This window comes from Lissotriton vulgaris, chromosome 7 (genome assembly GCF_964263255.1).
Source record: "Lissotriton vulgaris chromosome 7, aLisVul1.2, whole genome shotgun sequence".
NCBI classification, from domain to species: domain Eukaryota; kingdom Metazoa; phylum Chordata; class Amphibia; order Caudata; family Salamandridae; genus Lissotriton; species Lissotriton vulgaris.
Window position 1 is genome coordinate 347914792 of NC_141695.1, and position 20184 is coordinate 347934975.

General features: G+C 42.6%; 1 protein-coding gene across 1 annotated transcript in view; it reads left to right on the forward strand.

Moving 5' to 3' along the window:
* Positions 1-19182, forward strand: part of SLC17A7 (solute carrier family 17 member 7) — a 391628-nt gene extending 372446 nt beyond the window's left edge. Inside the window, exons 11-12 of the mRNA XM_086930231.1 lie at positions 15817-15944; positions 17202-19182. Of these exons, the coding sequence (XP_086786357.1) occupies positions 15817-15944; positions 17202-17549 (476 nt within the window). The 3' untranslated portion in view covers positions 17550-19182. The remainder of the gene's footprint in view (positions 1-15816; positions 15945-17201) is intronic.
* Positions 19183-20184: the final 1002 nt, after the last annotated feature.

Genomic DNA, 20184 nt, shown 5'->3' on the forward strand with positions numbered 1-20184 from the left:
CGTAGAATATAATTTTATATCCTTCATTTGTTACATCGTTATATATATATATATATATATGCTCTCTGCACATTTCTCCATGTTACATTTCTCGCCGTTTCTACATTTAAAGTTACACACGTACATGAATTCTACTTTGCACGTTCTTCTGTTCGTAAGCATTTCTACACATTTCTATATTAGCCCACTACGTATACGGGCCTTCTAAATCTAATACATTCTAAAGTGAATACAGTTATGTTCCCTATATTACTTTAGTCACATCTGTTAACTTTATGCTATAAGAGTCAACTTCACGTTACGATATACATTTTATTCCTTTGTTTATACGATTTAGTTCTAAATATGACTCGGATATACATTTTATTCAAATTGCGCTCTCTCAAGGGCCCGAGCCATATATAATAATAATAAGGGTAGCTTATAAAGCGCTTGGTTACGCAGAAGCGTGTCCCCGCGCTACAACTGAAGAACTCTGCAAGGCTTTATGGGCCAGGCAGAGCGCCTTGAATTTCACTCCGCCCGCCACCACCAGCCAGTGAAGATCATGACTCTTTTTTGGAGACAGAACTGAATTTAGGCAGCTTCAAAAGTAATAGTTCTGCAGAGATTGTAATTTCAACTGAAGCCTTTTATTTAGCCTTAAATAAAGGACATTACAATAATCTATCCTTGTGAGGATCGGTGATACCACCACAGTTTTCCGCAATTCTCTGGGAATGAATATAAAGTTCTTCTTTAGAACCTTGAAAAAGTAAAAGCAAGAGGATGTGATGCAATGTATCTGGTTTGAGAAATGTAATTGCTCATCAAAGAAGACTCCTCAGTTTTTTGTCTTCTGAGCTGGGGAAGATAGTGGACCGAGATCAGCCGGCCATCATGTATTGTCCCAGGACATGGTGTTCTTACCAAACAGGATAACCTCAGTTGTGTCTGCATTCGGCTTTGGGCAGTTTCTTTGCATCCATGTTGAAAACTGAGACAGACAAATATTGAAACTACCAGCTGCTGTGGCACCCTTGTCCGGGATTGATACAATAATTTGAGCATCATTGGCATAAGAGATGGCAGTCAGACCAAAGGATTGTATCAGTTGCACTAAGGGAGAGATATAAATTTTAAAGAATGTGGGGGACAAGGGAGACCCCTGGTGCACCCCACAAGGCAGAGAAAAGGCAGTGGATTTAAAGCTAAACAATTCAACAATGTGTACTCTGTCTACTAAGAAAGAACTCATCGATGCCAAGTCAAAGCCTCCTATCCCGGATCCCCCAAGCCATTTGACAGGGACCCCATGTTTCACTGTATCTAACATGGCTGAGAGGTCTGGGAGATTCAAAGCTAGACTAAAAACCGCATCGACAAGCCTATGAATCTCCTCAGTGACCCTCACTGGGGCAGATTCTGTGCTGTGCCTTGGCCGGAAGCCATGTTGCGAGGGGTTCAGGACTTTAGAGGAATCAAGATAGATGGTTAGCTACTCATTCAAAGCCTTTTCCAAGATTTTTGCTGTGAAAGGTAGGCGAGACAGACCCCTGACTCACTTAATATAGGCCAGGAAGCAATTGAAGGGGTCTGTCCTGTGCTAGAACACTGCTAAACTGCTAATTCTTTAAAGACACAGTTGACTTTATTTTGGAAAAAGACAGCCAGATCATTACAAAAGTATTAATCTGGGATAAAGGTGTTTCCATGTTCACAGTTGTAGAGTCTGGTCACTGTTTTAAACAGCTCCAAAGAAGAGTTTTTTGCTGCCCTAATTTTGTCGCAAAATTATTGGGTTTTTACTAAAGTAGCAAGTTCTTTATAATCCTTACATAAAATGATATGTTTCGTTTTCTCCTATGGGTCATATTCTTTCCTCCAAGTTCATTAGGCCGCTCTACACTTTTGTTTAAGTTTCCTCTTCTCAGGTGTATACCAAGGGGCTGAGGGACATTTCCTAAAAATTTTAACAGGGCTAGTTGTTATAGTGCAGAATCAATACAATCGTAAAGTTGGAAGTGGCTGAATCAATATATGCATCCAGTCTTGGACTCGCCTCATTAAGGTAGCGGATAGCTGAGTTGCTTCAATTTTCTGCCATGGGCGTATTGTCAGTGGAACACCTACACTACTAGGTTGGGATCTTTTATCTGTGACATTTAAATTAAACATTTATTTCTTTTTATTTGAAAAGTTTTATAAAGAGCGAACATGACCCGTCCGGGTATCAGAGCACTGTTTACAAAAGCAAGCAATATGAACCGGAAGGGTAGTAATTTTAGCAAATAAGCAGACAGATAACTAAAAACCTGAGAGAAAGTGGCCTAGAAATGGGAGAAATAAAGCAAAACAAATGCAACATTGATCAATCATCATCATCATAATAACTTTATTCGGTCATTTGTACAAAACACCATCAAAGTATACAAAGATAAAAACATAAATAAATATGCGATTGAAATAGTATTAAACCAATTTGAAAAGGGGTACAAATGACATCCAGAGTCAAGTTAAAAAGCAACTGTTTAAAAATGCCGAAATTCACTCGACTTGGTCAGGCTAAAAAAGGAGTGCTATACAACCACAAGACATTTGGGGTACTGAACCATTTGTACCAACTGCCCCCGGGAATTTCAATAGCAGATTGCCATATCTAAACCTAATATACAAGTTCTTAGCAAAAGGGGGCGAAATCAAGTCAAGAAAGGGTTCAAACAGAGGGCTAGATTAAATATTTAAAAAGTTAGATGTTAGCTCTCCACTCCTTTGATTATTAGTATAATGTACCGGTACTACACTCCAGTACGTAGCTTTGAGGGTCACAATGTCACGTTTAGTGCCCCTTTCTGGGTGCTCCCACAAGCCCGTCAGGTTCAATAGTTTGCACCATTTAGCAATATGTCTGAACCAGGGTAGTTGTTTTACCCTGTTGTGTACTAGGACCTATAACACACACTACTTAGAAGAGGGTCCAAGGGCTAGTTTAACGACTCCACACTGGATATATGCCCCTCACAATAACCTAATTCAAACAAAAAATATCCAGGAGTCAGAAATACGCTCTAATCACAGACAACCGTTGGCATCACAAAGAAAGTGATTGTGGACTAAATTAGACTAGGCAACACGTGATACCATATAAACAAATGCACGTGAGACAAATACCCAAGGTGAGAATTTTCCCATCAGTTGTCGATCTGTTCCACCACTTTTACATCATTTGGGTTCTCCTTACCCAGGAGTTAGTGTGCACACAGTCACACAAGTTGGAAAAAAGGACTGTGAGAGTAAGGAGACTCTATGTTTTGTCTAGTGAGTGGTGTCAGTGTGGTGTTACAACTGAAAAAAGCAGTGCAAGTGAATTAGTTAGTGAGGTGAATAAAATTAGGTGAGACTGAGCGGATATTCTGTTAAATCTGCTACCTCACTATTGTTTTTACGCTTAGGGAGCTGGGAGAAAATATTACAGCCTTCACTTCTACTCAGTCTACTCAGTCTCACCTAATTTTATTCACCTCACTAATTAGTTCACTTGCACTTGCGGATTTTCTGTAAATTCGCGAGCATCGCGGAATGCAAATTTACTGAAAATCCGCAAAATCCGCGAGCGGAACGGATTTTCCGCCCATGCTTAGTAAAGAATCATCAGCAAATAGCAAGATGGGGACTTTTGCATCGTTCATCGAGGGGATGTCATTATTGCAATCCATTAAGCAACTGACCACATCATTGATAAACAGGGAAAATAGTGTGGGGGCGAGAACCCACCCTTGGCGCACCCCACGTTGAATCGGAATCCTCTCTGTCAGTTCCCGGTTTCCCCCCACCTAATCTGGGCATAATTGTTCCTATGCAATCTGGTAATCATAGACACCGAGTTTTTGGGGGATTCTTGGTCAAGCATGGTCTTCCGCAGCAGCTTGCACGGAAACAAATCATATGCGGCCCGCAGGTCCACAAATGCTACATAGAGCCTCTGTTTCCTAAGTAACGTACTTCCACGTTAACAGGGAAAGCTGAAGGCCTGGTCACACGTGCTGATTTTGGCACGGAAGCCCGCTTGGGCAGGGGACATCGCCATTTTAGCATCCATCCATTCTTGAAGTTTATCTAAAACTTGCCTGGCAAAAATCTTCTGGAGATTATCGATTAGACTAATAGGTCTATAATTGGAGGGGATAGCAGGATCGCCCTTTTTAAGATAATTATTACCTCTGCTCCCCTCCAAGTTTCAGGAATATCCCCATCAGCCAGTATACAGTTGGACAGAAGGTTTATATTGATCAATCAATTAAGAGCACAGAAGAACATGACAAACTAGTTTCAGTTTGGATGGTTTCATGTCGATTTTTGCAAGAATCTGTTCAGGCGCAAGCCTTTGACTTCTTTTTTGAATGTGGTAGTCGAAGGGTTGGATCTGATTTCAGAAGGATGAGCATTCCAGATTCTCGGCACCAATCAAGAGAAGGCTCGTTTGTAGTTTTTTTTCTTGTTGAATTTTTGTGGCTTCAGCAGCAGATTAGTAAACTTCTAAGAGGTTGATTCAAGCCGGATAGTTGAGTTGAATTAAGTCTGGTGTGATATGTTCACATTTTCTTGAACTAGTAATTAAGTGTGAGCGTCAAACTCTGCTCCGCGGACAGATTTAGCGGAGTTTTACCACTCCACGCCTCCGTTTATTGCCCAGAGTTGTGGCAAACTCCGACTCCGCTACATAGCAGAGTTTTTTTTTACCACCATCAACCATTGATCACCATTGCCAAGAAAACAAACCAGGCACTGGCAGTTGACAACCACTCCCGCTCCCGCCAGGTCACGTGACTCACGTCACCTCCGGTGAAGGACTCAGGAAGGCAAGAAGAGCCCGAGGGGTCCGTGTAGACCTGTGGTGAGATGGGGCCTGGGCCCTTTGCTGCGTGAAGCACTGAGAGGGCCTGGGAAGGAGAGGAGCAGTGGTGCAGGCCACAACTAAGGACACCGCCTCAACCAAGATCAGTTCACTCAATGAAGAGCAGTAGTGAGTGGAAAAACGATTGTGCGTGTTGTGGGTTCAGGGTTAATGCGAGAGCGCCTGGCCCCTGGCATCTTGAAGATGCAAAGGTGAGTGCCTGCGCCAGTATTGAGCTGGGCGGGAGACGCTGAAGGCAAGCAATTGAAAATGGTGGCGGTGGGGGTCACTGCGACCTCAGAGCTGCCAAGGCAATCAGCAGAGGAGCACTGCCGAGTGGTGTGCATGCATGCTATGCAACTCTGCCTGCAAGCTGACCTCCGCGTAGCACTGCGGAGTGGGTTTTTCACTTCATGGAGTTCCACGTAGTGTGGCTATGCTGACTCCGCCCAGGTTTATCAGTAACGAGTCTGGCAGCAGAGTTCTGCGTAGCCCTTAAAGGGGCCAGTTTGGCTTCGGGTAGTCCCACTAGGGTTACAATTCCGTAATCTAGGAAAGAAATAACTAGTGATTGGACTGCCAGTTTCATGTCCGCAGAAGGAAGGAAGGGTTTGATTTTCCTTAAAGTATAAAGTTGCTGATTAGCTCCTCTAGTTGTTGCCCTGATCTGGTCTTGCATATTTAGGTGTTTATCCAGTATTATGCCTAAAGATCTATTTGATATTCAAAAGAACAAAGGTCCTAAGCTGAATACAATTTCTGGAAAAATAAATAACAAATGGACCACAATCGGAAACCATGTATAGTTCTTCTAATACCCAGCCGGGCATAGAATTTATTTTGGGAATGTTTGACACGAAGTCAATTTGAATCTTTCAATCACATAGCAAACAAAATATTGTTTGAAGTAAGGCACAGGCCTGTACCGAACTCATCAGAATAAAGAAAACGTTTGTGAAAAAGGGTGCAGAAGAAAGAGTATTTTACATCAGGCAAAGAAAGAGTTGAGCAAAAAAGTGGTACTGCTTTAGAATTAAAATTGGCAGTATTCCCTACAGTAGAACATACAACATTAATTCACAATAAATAGCAATGTATGTCTACATAACAGTGTCGACGGCGTTTCGATCCTATGCTCTATGATAAGAGGATCATCATCAGGACTTAATATATGCCTGGAATTTACACAATCAAGCCTGTAAAGGGAAACAGGGGAAAAACAGAGAGACAAATATATATTAGAAGACGCTACTCTGTTTTTTTCAAAGATATGGACAGGAAGTCAACTACGTCATACCCTATTTAACATGCACTTTCGGAATCGCAGTGTGGTGGAGGGTGTTTTTCTTGACTGACGGCGAGAGAATTGCGCAGTGGTTGGAATGTGCCTATTTTGCTAAAGATAGTCATTTCCGTGTGGGTGAGGAGATGACATCTTGTGAATACAAGAACTGCTGGAATATCGGGTATATCGCACATGTGAGACCTAAGTGAAGGAGTGTGCTAGATTAAGCCAGTGCTAGATTAAAAACAACATCAACGACGTACCCAAGGCGGATTTGAAGAACGCACTTTCATTTGGAGTTTGGCCTCGATATTCTGGTACAATGACGAACAAGAGGCTGGGGAACAATAATTATGTTTAACACTTTATAAAAGCCCAACATGGTGCTCGTGAGCTAACGTGCGTGTAACTACAGCCCTTACCTATATCTGGATTAAGCTGGAACGACTGCCCGGGTCGGGCTGCCTCGTAAGGAGGGGATAAATAGAGAACCAATCTGCGGGTGAAAAGTTGTTCAGGTTAGACAATGGGCAGATTGTGGAAAACCAACTAAAGGGGCAGAAGCGGCTACTTGCTCACCTTAGCACGGGAAATTGTGTCCCGTAGTAGCGCCAAATGGCTGGTTGAAGTCGAATGAGCGCCGAGTGTGGCGTTCTCACTCGGGTTCCAGGGGCTCTATGGCGGCGGTCGGGTAGATACACCAATCCGCTGTTAGGAGAAGGGGAGAGAAACCGTCAGGACGGGTTGCCTGTCTGCTGAGCGTGTCAGCGCGACGGGCTCGTGCAGGGGCTGGGCTGAGTCTCACCTTGTTGTGGTATGGACGTCAGTGCATCTGCTCCACGCTGGCGTTGCAGCTTCTGTGTCTGGAAGTTTGCGCGCACAGCTTTGAGGAGGCAATCATGTGACCTGGGTCATGTGATACTCCTAGTCGGCGGTCGACATATTGGAGTGGTGAAAAATTATTCATGCGTGCCTGAGGCTATGATGCCACGAGTAAAAAATTATTGCAATACCCATAAGTATGAAGGGCCGAGGATTGACAATGAATAATACCGGAATTCTTTTAAACGACGCTTAGTATTATCACAAATGACCGGGTTGTTTACAGTTGCGTTTTTTGAGTGAACAGAAGGTCGCTGAGTGGTGGCCATATTGGAGTGGAGAGATAGTGAATTAAAAGTGCTTACAGTGCGTGCCCAAGGGGTGAATAGGGACACATGCAATTCCAAACGACATATGGTTAAAATTGCTCAATATACTATATACAAATTGATTATCAACATACATGTACATTTTTTAACAGGTGCCCAGCTGACCGATTTTCATTATAATTAGAGCAGATTGGTCCAATCCTCATTCCTATTCAAACCAGTCCTGATGGTATTAAACTGAATGATGGATTTCAGTTCCTCTCTGTTCATTATCTGGGACAAATTCCCTCCTCTTTGCGGAAGTTTGATGGATTTCAAGATGGTCCACCTGATGTCATCTGCTGTGTGGTTCAACTCGGTGAAATGTTCAACCAAGGGGGCATTAGGCGTATTGCATCTTATCCTGCTTCGATGCTGGCTGATTCTGGTCTTGGCCTTTTGACTTGTCTGGCCTACATACATTTTGTTGCACGGGCAGAAAATAGCGTACACAACATTGCAAGTATTACAGTTTGTGAATGATTTCAACTCAAAGTTTACCCCATTATGGCAGATACTTCTAGTTTCAATTGTGAAGTCGCAGACAATACAGTGCCCACATTTCACGTGGCCCTTCAGTGGTGGCATCCCCCAATTAGAGTCAATGGTAGTACAAGGGGTAGGAGTTGGTAGGGCTGCCCTCACCAGATGGTCTTTGAGATTCTTGTTTTTCTTAAATGCGAAAAGGGGTCTCTCCAGGGTTATGACTCCAGCATTTATGGTGGGCCAGTGCTTCAAGATTGATTTTCTGATTTTATTAGATACAGGGCAAAAAGTGGTCACGCATGCAATTCTGTCCTTATTTTCTTTTGGCTTTGGTGTCAATAGGACATCTCTTGGACAATACCCCTTTTTAAGGCAGCTTTGACAATTCTTCTAGGGTAGCCACGCATTTTCAGTTTGTGTGATAAAACTGCTGCTTCCCTAAAATAGTCAGTTTTGTTGGAGCAATTACGCCTTATTCGCAGGAACTGCGAGTAGGGTAATGAGTCTTTTAATGCTCTCGGATGACAACTCTCGTAACTGAGCAGGGTGTTCCGCTCAGTTGGTTTCCTGAAGAGGCGCGTGAGCAATTTGCCTTCATGGTGGTATATTGATAGGTCAAGAAATGCTATTTGGGATTTGTCATGGGTCATGGTGAAAGTAAGGTCTGCACAATTATTGTTTAACCAATGGAGAAACAGGTTCAGCACATCAATATCAAGGTTCCAAATTACAAAGATGTCGTCTATGTAACGACGCCATAGGGAGATACCTGTAGAGAATGGATTACTGTTATGAAGGATGACACCAGTCTCTAGCGCATCCATGAAAAGAATGGCTAGGTTGGGGGCAAAAATAGCCCCCATGGATGTCCCCTTGATCTGTTGGTAGTATGACCCTTCGAATGAGAAAAAGTTTTTTGAGAGACATATCTCAAGTAACTGAAGGATAAAGAGGCTCGGAACCCTGTGTGGACGGGGTCGTGTGTCTAAGATTTTTTGGATCACCAATAGTGCAGCTGTTTGAGGAATATTGGTGTAAAGGGATTCTACATCTAGTGTGCACAGTGTGTTAACAGTAGGGTCGAAGGGATGATGCTCTATCAGATTGATCATCGCCATACTGTCTCTGATGTAGCAAGCAGTGTTCGAGACAAAATCTTTGATAAAAAAGTCCACGTATGCCCCTAAGGGTTCCAGAATCGACCCACAGGCTGACACAATGGGTCTACCTGGTGGATGCTCAATATTTTTGTGAACTTTGGGTAAGGTGTAAATTACAGGAGTGCGTGGACTTTTTACATTCAGGAAGTTATGTTCCTTTTTGCTAAGGAACCCTTCGTTTTTAGCCTTGGTGGTGATATCCATAATAGTGGCCTGGATCTCCTTGGTTGGGTTCCCTGGGAGGCGTTGATAATGATCAGTATTGCCTAATTGTCTGAGAACCTCCGTTTTGTATGCGTCGATGTCTTGGAGGACAATCCCGCCCCCTTTGTCCGCAAAAAAAAATAAATAAAGATCTATTTGAGTCCCCAATTGAGGGGTGCATTTAAGGGCCGTTTCTGGGAAAGTCATGAATGTGAGGAGTCAAGTGATTGTGAGGGGAGATCAGGAGGTATTCTGTTTTCAGAGTATTTAGAATTAGATGATTGTGGGTTAACCAATTTTGTGATTTCGCAAGGGCAGTATTAAGTATTTTGATGTCCTCTGAAGTAGAGATTTTCAGTTGAGTATCGTCTGCATACATGTGGTAATGTATGTTTGAATGATTCAGAATTTCAGTGAAAGGTTCCAGGAATAGGGTGAAGAATGTAGTAGAACGTGCTGAACCTTAAAGCACTCCAATAGAGACTTGGGAACTGTTTGAAAGGGAATGGTTGATTTTGATTCTTTGAGTTCTATTGTGCAGGAATAAAGAAAAACAATTTAGGACTGGGCCTGCTAACCCCATCCCTTTTTCCAGCAGAGCAATCAAGTGGTCAAGTTTGACCCTGTAAAACGCTGAGGAGAGATCTAGAAGTATAAGAAGGCAGCTTTCATTCTGGTCCAGAAGTCTCGAAGAGTCGTCAACAATGTGGATCAGTGCAGTTTCAGTGCTGTGACCTGATCTGAATCCTGATTGGTGAAGGTCAAGGAGTTGAAATCGTTCAATGTGATTACATAGTTGTGTGTGCACACACTTCTCAAGAAGTTTGGCTAAAGTCATTATGTTGGAAATTGGTCTGAAGTTGTTAGGATCCGTTAGGTCTGCATTAGGTTTTTTTGGAATGAGGGTAACTTGACGCATTTTGAGGCAGTCAGGAATCAATCCTTGCAGGAGAGATTCATGGACAATTTTCGACCAGAGTGTTAGCACTGAGCATAAAACATCTTTGAAGAGATTGGCGGGAAGAGTATCATTAAAATGGTTTGAGTGTTTTAATGAAGAGATTGTGTTAAATAACTCAATGTCATCTGAAAAACGTAAGGTATCCCACAGTGCTTGAATTTTTGGAGAGCAATGCTGTGAATCAGAGAGAGGGGCAATTGACAGGGGTGAGGTAGAGGTAGTGTATTGGGATACACCTTGTGTATTCATATTGATGCGTAGTAATTTTAACTAAATCTTTCTTGTCTTTTCCAAGAAGTGTGCAGAGAATTCCTCGCTATTTGGGGTTTAGTCATTGAGTATAGATAATTGGGAATTAAGCAATTGGCTTGCTGTTTGATGATCTTGAACACATTTTGTGACCTGTTTTTGGAAAGATCGAGTTGTGCTCTAAAGTGGTCGGTCTTGGCACTATGGATGTGCTTGTTGTACGTGCTTATTGTTTTCTGCAGTTGTTCGAGGTTTGTAGCAGAAGGCAAGTTACTCCAGGTTCTCTCCTCCATCCTTAACTTGTTTCTTTCATCCTTAAGGGAGCAATTGAACCAGGGTTTGGATAATTTATTTGGAATTCTTTTGATTAGTGTAGGAGCAAATGAGTTAATAATATTAGCCATGGAATGAGTGTAGTGATTGGTGAGGTCCTCAAAATTTGTCAGGCTTGGAGGTGGGAGAAGTAGTTTATTATTGATTCAAATTGATGTTCTTCAAGTCTCTTGACCATTGTTTGGCCTTACGAGGTTGACCTTGCCTGAGCGCCACTCTTTCCAAGATGTTGGAAGAAATTAGGTAGTGATCCGATCAGTCAAAGGGAAGGATGGCATCTACTTGAATAACCTTTGTTTTGCAATGATTACGTCTAGGGTGGATCCTTTGATTTGGATATGACCATTGCATGACTGCTTTGTGGTCTGTCCAAATCAGAGGCAGCACCTTATAAAATTTCAACCCTAGGTCGTCGGTAAAAATACCATCCAGGAAGATATGATTGGCATTGTGAGTAGGTAAATTGACAATTTGTTTAAGGCCAAAGCTACTACAGCAGTCAATCAGAAAGTCATTTTCTCTATTATCAGCCTGTACCGTGAAGTTCTGAAATTCCATAGATGATTTCAGGATGGCCTGTAGCTTTGTCACAAACACATTCCTGGGGCCAGGGGGATGATAAATTAGAAGCCCATTAAAAGCTGTTTTATTGTCAAATTTAAAGGAGAACATTAAGGCTTCACACTAATCCAGAGGTGTTGGTGTGAAAGAAGCCTTATCCAAATTCTTGTACAGAATTGCAATCCCGCCTTCCCGCTTACCCAATGTATTTAGTCTGTGAAACTTGTAGCTCCCTGGAATTGCGACCATTAGTTCGGATTCCAAGGTTTCATCTAAATAAGTCTCTGTAATGAAGGCTAGGTCAGGAGTATAGTTCTCCATGAAGTCTCCAAACCCCAATTTATGCATAATTAAGGATCTGGTGTTCAGTAATGCACAGGTAATAGTCCTCTCTACTGCATTATTTTTATGCGGAGGGTGGCTGAATCTTTGTATTTGAGCTTCTAAAGTTTACAGCTGAATTAACTCACATCAGAGACTAGGATTATTATTTGTATTTGTTTATTCAGTCGAATCCTGCTAAGCAAGAGGGAAACATTGATGTGGTACAAAGAGAAAAGCAAAAAGCGTTTTTGCGGACTAAAGTGTCTTACATTCACAGATGCTTTACAGTAGAGGGGTACATTAAAGAGGAGAGGTATATCATAGAAGAGGTGCTTTGTAATGGGGGTATTTCAGGGGAGAGGCATATTACAAGAGATGTGCTTTACAGAAAGAGTGGTGCTGGTTCTTTAAAGAGCAGGAGCTCCACCTGACACAAGTCTATTATAGCCTTAGAGCCCGTAGTAGCGGGCTCTAAGGGCCCCTCCAGCGTTAAAGGCCCAAGCCGAAGGCACTCCATTGTCTTCAATGGAGCTATGAATATTCCAATGCTCTAATACAGGAAATATGCTTTACTTGGCGGAAGTGCTTTACAGGAGAGAGATGCTGTGCAGGTGGGTGGTATTTTAGATAAGAGGTGCTTTACAGGACAGATGTACTTTGTGGGACATATGTCCACAGGTACAGTGCAGAAGAGAGGTTGTTTACAGGAAAGGTGCTTACAGGATGTGTGCTTTACCATAGGTGTACTTTACAGAAATTATATGTCTTACAGGAGTGTGGTGCATTAGAGGAGAGGGACACTCCACTAGAGGGATGCTCTAGAGGAGGGATTCACTTTAGAGAGAGGGGTGCTCTGCAGACCAGGTGTGCTTCAAGGAGAGAGAGAAGTTTTAGAGGAGAAGGGTACTTTAAAGCAGAGAGAAGCTTTATAGGACAGAGGTGGTTTCCATGGCAGAGGTCCTCTGCAGAAGCATTGCAGCAGAAGTGTGTTTTAGAACACAGAGGTGCTTTGCCAGAGAAAGATACTTCACAAGAGACTGGTGCTTTATAGAATAGATGTGATATAAAGAGATCATGTGCTTTGATGAAGGCCATTCTGTAAAGAGAAAGTATGTTCAAAATACTAAGGGCTAGATGTATGAAACGTTTTTTTTGTCGCAAACGCTGCGAATCGCAAAATAGCAGCATTTGCGACAAAAAAAACAGGAAATGCGATGTATGAAAAAATCTCATCGCAAATTTAAGGAATCGCAAAATTTGCGATTCCTTAACTTTGCATCAGAATTTAAGGAATCGCAAATTGCGATTCCTTAAATGCTATGCATCAAGCATTTCCAATTAGCGTTTTTCCCTTAAGAAATCGCAAATTACCACCAACTTGTAGTTGGTGGTAATTTGCGATGAATTTGCGATTTCTTTTACAAATGCACTTTTTGCAATTTGTAAAGGTGGCATGTGACGCTCATACATGCCCTTAGGGCATGTATGTACGCCATATGCGCACACATGTCAATTTCTGGGGTGCAGCAGGGTGTCCTTAAGACACCCTTGCACCCTTGAAATTATTCTCATTTTGCGATAAGCTAATTGCTAATCGCAATTAAGGAATAATTTCACATTCCTTCCTATGGGCCTCCCGGCCCGTAGAAATGAATGGGAAATTTTTCCTTAATTGCGATTAGCAATTTGCTAATAGCAATTAAGGAATTTTAAGAAATCGCAAAAAATTAGCGATGTTCTACATACATACCATTTTGCAAATCTCAAATAGCGATTCCTTAAAAATCGCTATTTGAGATTCGCTATAGGGTATCTTGATACATCTTGCCCTAAATCTAAACAGTTTTAGGGAAAGCTTTGTTTTGAGTGAGACTAGTGCTTTATATGGGAGAGAAAGATGATGTTTGGAAACAGAAATTTAATTTACATGGAAGATATGCCTTAATGGGGAAACATACTTTAAATGAGTTTCCTTAAATAAAATCAGTGATGTAAAACATAGGTACTCATATCTCACACAACTGTAAATGAAAGCTTCCCCGAAGATCCAAACATGCATTCAGGGTGCCCTAACCCACCTGGTATGGTATGCTATCTATGCTAACAGATAAACCGCTAGTTATAATCTTACTTTTTCACTTTTCCATTCCCTCATCCTAATCTTATAGCGATCACATATATTCACACTCTGAAAATTCGATCCTGCAAACGCATTAACCCTCACAGCAGTCTTGCTGGTGTTAGAGCCTCCGCTCTGCAGGTTACACAAGTAAACTAAATGTTTTAGGAGCACTCTGGGAATGTGCCAGAACCTGCATATCAGGAAACCGACAAGGTACGAAGTTGGTAGTGCTTTGATTAATGTCCAGGACAGATACGTGCCTGGATCTCTCAGTGCTGCCTTATTAGTGCACGGTGCAAATCAAGATCGAATCCCTCTGCATGGTTGGGCCTGTTATTGCAGGGTGTCCTGCCAATCAGATTACAGGTGCACTGTGAGAGATCCAACAAGATCTCATGTATTTGCTACAAATGTATACTTACACCTCTACTGTGAGGTCCTCAATAGAGGGGGAGAAGCCATCGGGGTTGACCTTTTGGAGACTCCGGCCCAATGTACAGCCAGACGGGTGGATTGCAATACTCTGTAGATGTCTTGGCATTTGGTAAACTAATGGGTCACATATGTTAGGATTGAGGTGCATTGTGGGAATTCTCTTGCTATCTCAATAGAAGGATTTATTTAAATAGTGTTGCATTATAAATACTCTATGAATGTCTCAATACTGTAAATCCACGCTATAAATACAGCGATAGAGGCTGGGCATATCACAGTTGTGCCTGGGTGCTTCTGGCCATCCTGTGGATTGTCTCACATTTGCAGATTGTACTTGGAAAGCCTCTGCATCTGAGGCTGTAACTGGGCCTGACAGCTAGTCCCGGGTCTTTGCTATTTTGCTTTGGTATGTTAGGTTCTAATCAGGTGTTAAGTTTCCTCTCAGGCACATGATCATTTTCTAATATTTTACATCTGGGCCCCGCATGGTTATTCGTGTCTTTGCTGCTCCCTGCCTAATTTTCAAGTGGGAGCTTAACTACTATTTTGCCTCTTTTAATGGGGCGTTTTGCTATTCAATATGTTAGGGCGATCAAACAGGTAAATTGGATGGATGGGTGAGGGGAATGCAAAACAATATGGATATAGTCGATGCCAGGGGTGAAAGGGAACCAGGGTTATGGTCAAGGTCATGGTGGGAGCAGATGGTGGCATCCGGGAAAAAATGTAGACACTTGCACTCATTTTTTACAAATTATACTGCTCATTTCGACTACACCCTGGAAAAGGTTGAACATTTTCTATCAACAATGGCGCAAGTAAACCCTGTTCCTGAAAGGGAAGACAGCTTGAGAGTTAGTGCAGGTGGGTTGAAAGGGGTTTCGTCATTGGACACAATATTTTGAATGGAAAGGATAAAAGGAAAGCGCATTTACACGCGCTCTGCAGATTTTCCCATGAGCAATAATACACTGGCACACGCTCATGAGAAAACGGGATTCACAAAGAGTTTCAGTAGAGCTCTTGGAAACCTGTGACTGATTCCCAGGCATAACCTAGCAAACTTTGATGAATTCTAAAAGTGGCCAAATCTGAGGTCAGTAAGCTGTTGTATATTTGCTCTTGTCTTGTATTTTTTTAGAATCAGACCATTTAGCTGCTCCTTTCTCGCTAAATTCCTTCTGCTCAGAAACCTCAAATTAAGAATCAGAAACCAAAACCAATCGTTATAGTTTAATTATGTAACTGCCAGGGTCTGACTGGCGCCAGAATAAAAGTGGCCACCATTAGCGAACCAGATAGCTATAAAAGTGGCCCACATTTGCAAATTAGGCCAATTTTGAACTTGTAAAGACAGGCTGTATGGGTATTTTGAAATGTGTTGGACACTACATGCAATTGTGCCTGCAGCAGGTAATGGTTGTTGTAATTTCCTGGAAATCAACAGTAAAAACCAGCCCACAAACTCCTTAAAAACCAACTCACACACTGTTCTGTCGGACCAGCCGTTTGGCTCTGCCTGATTGACCAATACGCCAGTCCGACTATGATAACTATGCACCTAATGGTACTCTAACTTAAAAGAAAATATGATTTTTTTAACATCGGTCTATCGTTCTTTTTTTGACTAAAGGTTTCAACGTGAATCACCTGGATATTGCCCCGCGCTATGCTAGCATCCTGATGGGCATTTCTAACGGTGTGGGAACACTGTCCGGCATGGTGTGTCCCTTGATCGTAGGAGCCATGACGAAGCACAAGGTAAGCGCTCAGCAGCCATTTTATTCAGTAGACGGGCAAACTGTATGCCCAAAGCATTGCGGTAGGCATTTGTAACAGCAGCCCCTAAGTAAAATCACAACAAAAGCAGTGCAGGGCCGTTGGCGGGTAAGCTCAGTGGTTCTGTGACAGAATCTCTGGCTCTGATGACACCAAGCGTTTCTGAGTCGGGTAGAAATTTAGATTCTTCTGGTAAAACTAGACCTTGTTTGAGTCTTGTTTGAGACCTGCAGATACACAGCAGGTCGGGAGAATTTCACCCAGTCACTTTGAATCTTGAAAACAATCTAATCTGGTCTTTAATCTCCTGATACTTAACAATCCATAGACTTCAACTGGTGGTTGCTCCTACCCTTCAGCATCCCAAAACCCTACTGAGTATCTGACTTCTAACTCTATTACTACCACCTCGCCATATATGTAGATATCTGGCAACCAGTAGTCTCATTATTCCTCCCTCTTACCTTCCATGGACCCAGTCTAGGTTGTCTGACTTTCTACCATTTGCCCCAACCTTGACCTTCTACCAAATGATTTACCTTCCTGGGGCCTTCACCCCCTGTTCAGTACTCCGTTGCCCTTGAGATAGGGTCGCACTCTACAAATACCAACACATGCACACCTCTGCGTATTAACAACACTTAATGGATGGTTGCCTTTTTCCTAGCCAGACAAGTCTTTCAGATGCTTTGGCCTGTTGGAAATTCTCCCTGTGCCCCTAGTTGCCTCCTCTAAATGAGGATGATCAATTGACTGTTATTGTGTCTGCTACATAACCACAAATGTGTAACCTGCACTTACCCCATTGCCACCGTGTGTTTGTACAATATACTGTGGTTGATGATCTTGTAAGCAATGCTTCTGCCTCAAACAGTGATTCATTTCATTTTCCGCCTTCCATCATGTAATGTCACCATTAGTAGTTCATGCTCCCATTCTGTAATGTTTGTTTGGGCTTTCATTGCTGTGTGGTATTATGTTCTCTGCTGAGGGATAGAGCTATCAGCAGAGCTTGTGTCGTTGTATGACAGCCCTTGTCGTCACTGTGCATGGTGGCAGTCAACAGCCTTTGCTTGTAGCTTGTTTCTGTACTAGGACAGAAACTGCATGTTTTGCTATTTCCGTTAATTCCTCTTTGAGGACCCGCCTTAGTCCTATAGAATGTATCGTCAGCTCCTCAGACATAACCCTCTTTTCTCTCACTCTTTTCCCCCGTTGTCGCACACGTCCCACCCACAGACCCGGGAGGAGTGGCAGTATGTTTTCCTCATCGCAGCACTCGTCCACTACGGTGGGGTGATCTTCTATGGCCTCTTTGCCTCAGGAGAAAAGCAGCCATGGGCCGAGCCAGAAGAAACGAGCGAGGAGAAGTGCGGCTTCATCCATGAGGATGAGCTGGAGGAAGAGTCTGAGGATCTACCACATGGGCGTGGAGGCTATGGTAGCTACGGTGCTACCAAGAGCACCAGCATCGGCACCAGCAATGGCGGCTGGACAGCTGAGTGGGACAAGAAGGAGGAGTTTATCCAGGATCAGGGCAAGGACCCCTATCTGTATGGGACGGCCGCCGAGAGGGACTTGTCCTGAGAAAGATAGACAGGGAGGTGGGACAAGGGGGAAGCTGAATACATGAAATAAAAATAATAAAAATGCTGACCTGTGTCCAGGTGATGAACAGAAGACATTGGAGTGGTGTCCGCTGTCCTGGAATACCTACGGTCTTGACCATTCACTCAGGCGCATTCGTCTTCCATCCTATCCATCCCATTAGTAATGGAAGCTAGTAAACCCATACCCCAAGCTGCACTCCAACCCAAGCCATACCTCGTCATTCCAATACCAGGGATTTCTCCTAACCTATGGTGTAGCCCACTCCAGGGTGGTGTACAGTGTGCAGAACTGTCCCTCAAGGCAGTGGGAATTGGTAGCTCCCAAAAAGAACTGTGCAGTTGGGAGTTTCTGAGTGCTGGAGTGGGACAGAATTTGAGCTGTTTAGAAGAGAACATTTGCGCGTGTGATTCATTTGTAAATGAAAGCACAAGCGAAAGACAGAATGAGAATGCGTACATATATGTGGAGGAAGAGGTGTCTGCCTAGATGAGAAATGGGCGGAATATGGCTTTTTGAGGATAGGTGTGTAAGGAGGAATGATCTGAGTCTGTCTCTGTGGGAGTTTGAGGGCAGGTGTGAAAGGTGGCATGATGTGATTCAGTGTCTCTGTGGGGTTTGATGGTAGGTGTAAGGTGGGATGAGCTGAGGCAGTGTCTCTGTGGGAGTTTTAGGGCAGGAGTGAAAGGTGGGATGATCTGTGTCAGTGTCTCTGTGGGAGTTTTAGGGCAGGAGTGAAAGGTGGGATGATCTGTGTCAGTGTCTCTGTGGGGTTTGAGGGTAGGTGTAAGGTGGGATGATCTGTGTCAGTGTCTCTGTGGGAGTTTTAGGGCAGGAGTGAAAGGTGGGATGATCTGTGTCAGTGTCTCTGTGGGGTTTGAGGGCAGGTGTGTAAGGTGGGATGATCTGTGTCAGTGTCTCTGTGGGAGGGGTAAGATGGGTGAGTGAATATACAGCACTCTATTACTCACACTATAAACAGTATCTAGGCAAACTGAGTACTCAATAATTACCGCTCGAATGGAGCATTATTGTGAAATGTCTTTCTGATTTTATAGACATCTGGAAAGTTAGTGTGGTGTAAAGAGTGCGGAGCATCTGAGTATTTGTTTGAGTGATATTTTGGCCCTAAAAAAATCCAATTATCTAGCACTTCCATACATTAGTTATACACCCTAACAAAAATCCAGGGAGATAACAATATCCCTCAACACTGGTTATAGAGTTCTCTGGTTCAGACACAAACTGAAGTATCTTATACGTGCATAAACAAATAATCCATATTATAACTAACACCTCTTGTTCCTTGATTTCTGTGAATGGCTTCCACCAAATGTTTAAAATCACAAATAACAGTGGAGAGAAGGCATCAAACTTTCATTCCCATTTCCCCACTAAACAGAGATTACATCAGACCGTTCATCTTTACGCAAAAATACAATGTTAGTATTTTTACATCTTAATGCAGCGATCTGAAAAGCTCAAGTGATGCAAAATAACTTATAACGAAGAACACTCCACCAGATCAAATGCCTTCTACTCATTGATTGATAACACTGCAGCTGGCATGCCCTTGGTTTTGGAAATATGCATTAAAACAACAATGCTCTTACTTTGTTATTACCTTCTCTGCCATTTATAAAGCTAGACTGGCTTGCTTTATTATATCCATGGATCACCTTGGTAATTTTTTGTCTTGTAACAGATATAACATTCTTAGCATTCCCACTTAACACTGAGACTGGTTTACATTTGTCACATGAATTTTAAATCGGCGTCTTATTTTTGATTAAGGGGATGTTAGGCATGCCTTATACCCTTGAGGAGGTGATCTTTACCATTGACCAATGCTGTACCACCTGCAAAAGGGATTTTACATCAGTACAACATAATTGATCAATATAGAAGACAAGGATTCCAGTACACACATCAGACCAGCAAGCAGCAAATCCACTCTACAATACAGTCTCCATTTGAAAAGTACGCCAAACGGAATAGAGAGATCACCTCTGAAACCTATGGAATACCAAGGGTTCTATAAATATTCACATAGATTTGTAATCAAAGTTTTCTATGAGAAAAATGTTACCTAGTAACAAGGCGGTACATTAACATTAGATCATAGGCAGTGGAATGGTAACATAGATCAGAGGTATTGGATGATGAACGGAACAGCATGTTGCCAATAAATTGCATTACACATATGCACACATTTCCTGCGCTTTAAATATATACACACATGCGCGCATATACACACATATATGAACATAAATGAACCAGGCCAATCATACCCTAGATGGAGTATTTACTAACAATCAAGACCTAAGTCTGGAAAAAGTCCTGCCTCTGGTATGGACAGATCATAAGGCCATTTTTTCGTAAACCTTAAAGTTCCGTCGACTAATATCTCCAGTTCCAACTTTCCCAGTACGTTTAAAATCCGCCTTTGGAAAAACCTTAATCCTGGGGAACTAAATGACATTCTTCCAAACTCTAGTCCTGCTTTAGACAATAATATTGAAACTACAGCAGCAGTTAACCCCTTCAGCGCGGCGCGAATTTTCCCGCTGTGCTGAAGATTCTAATGAACCTATCGGCTCATGACGGAACGATT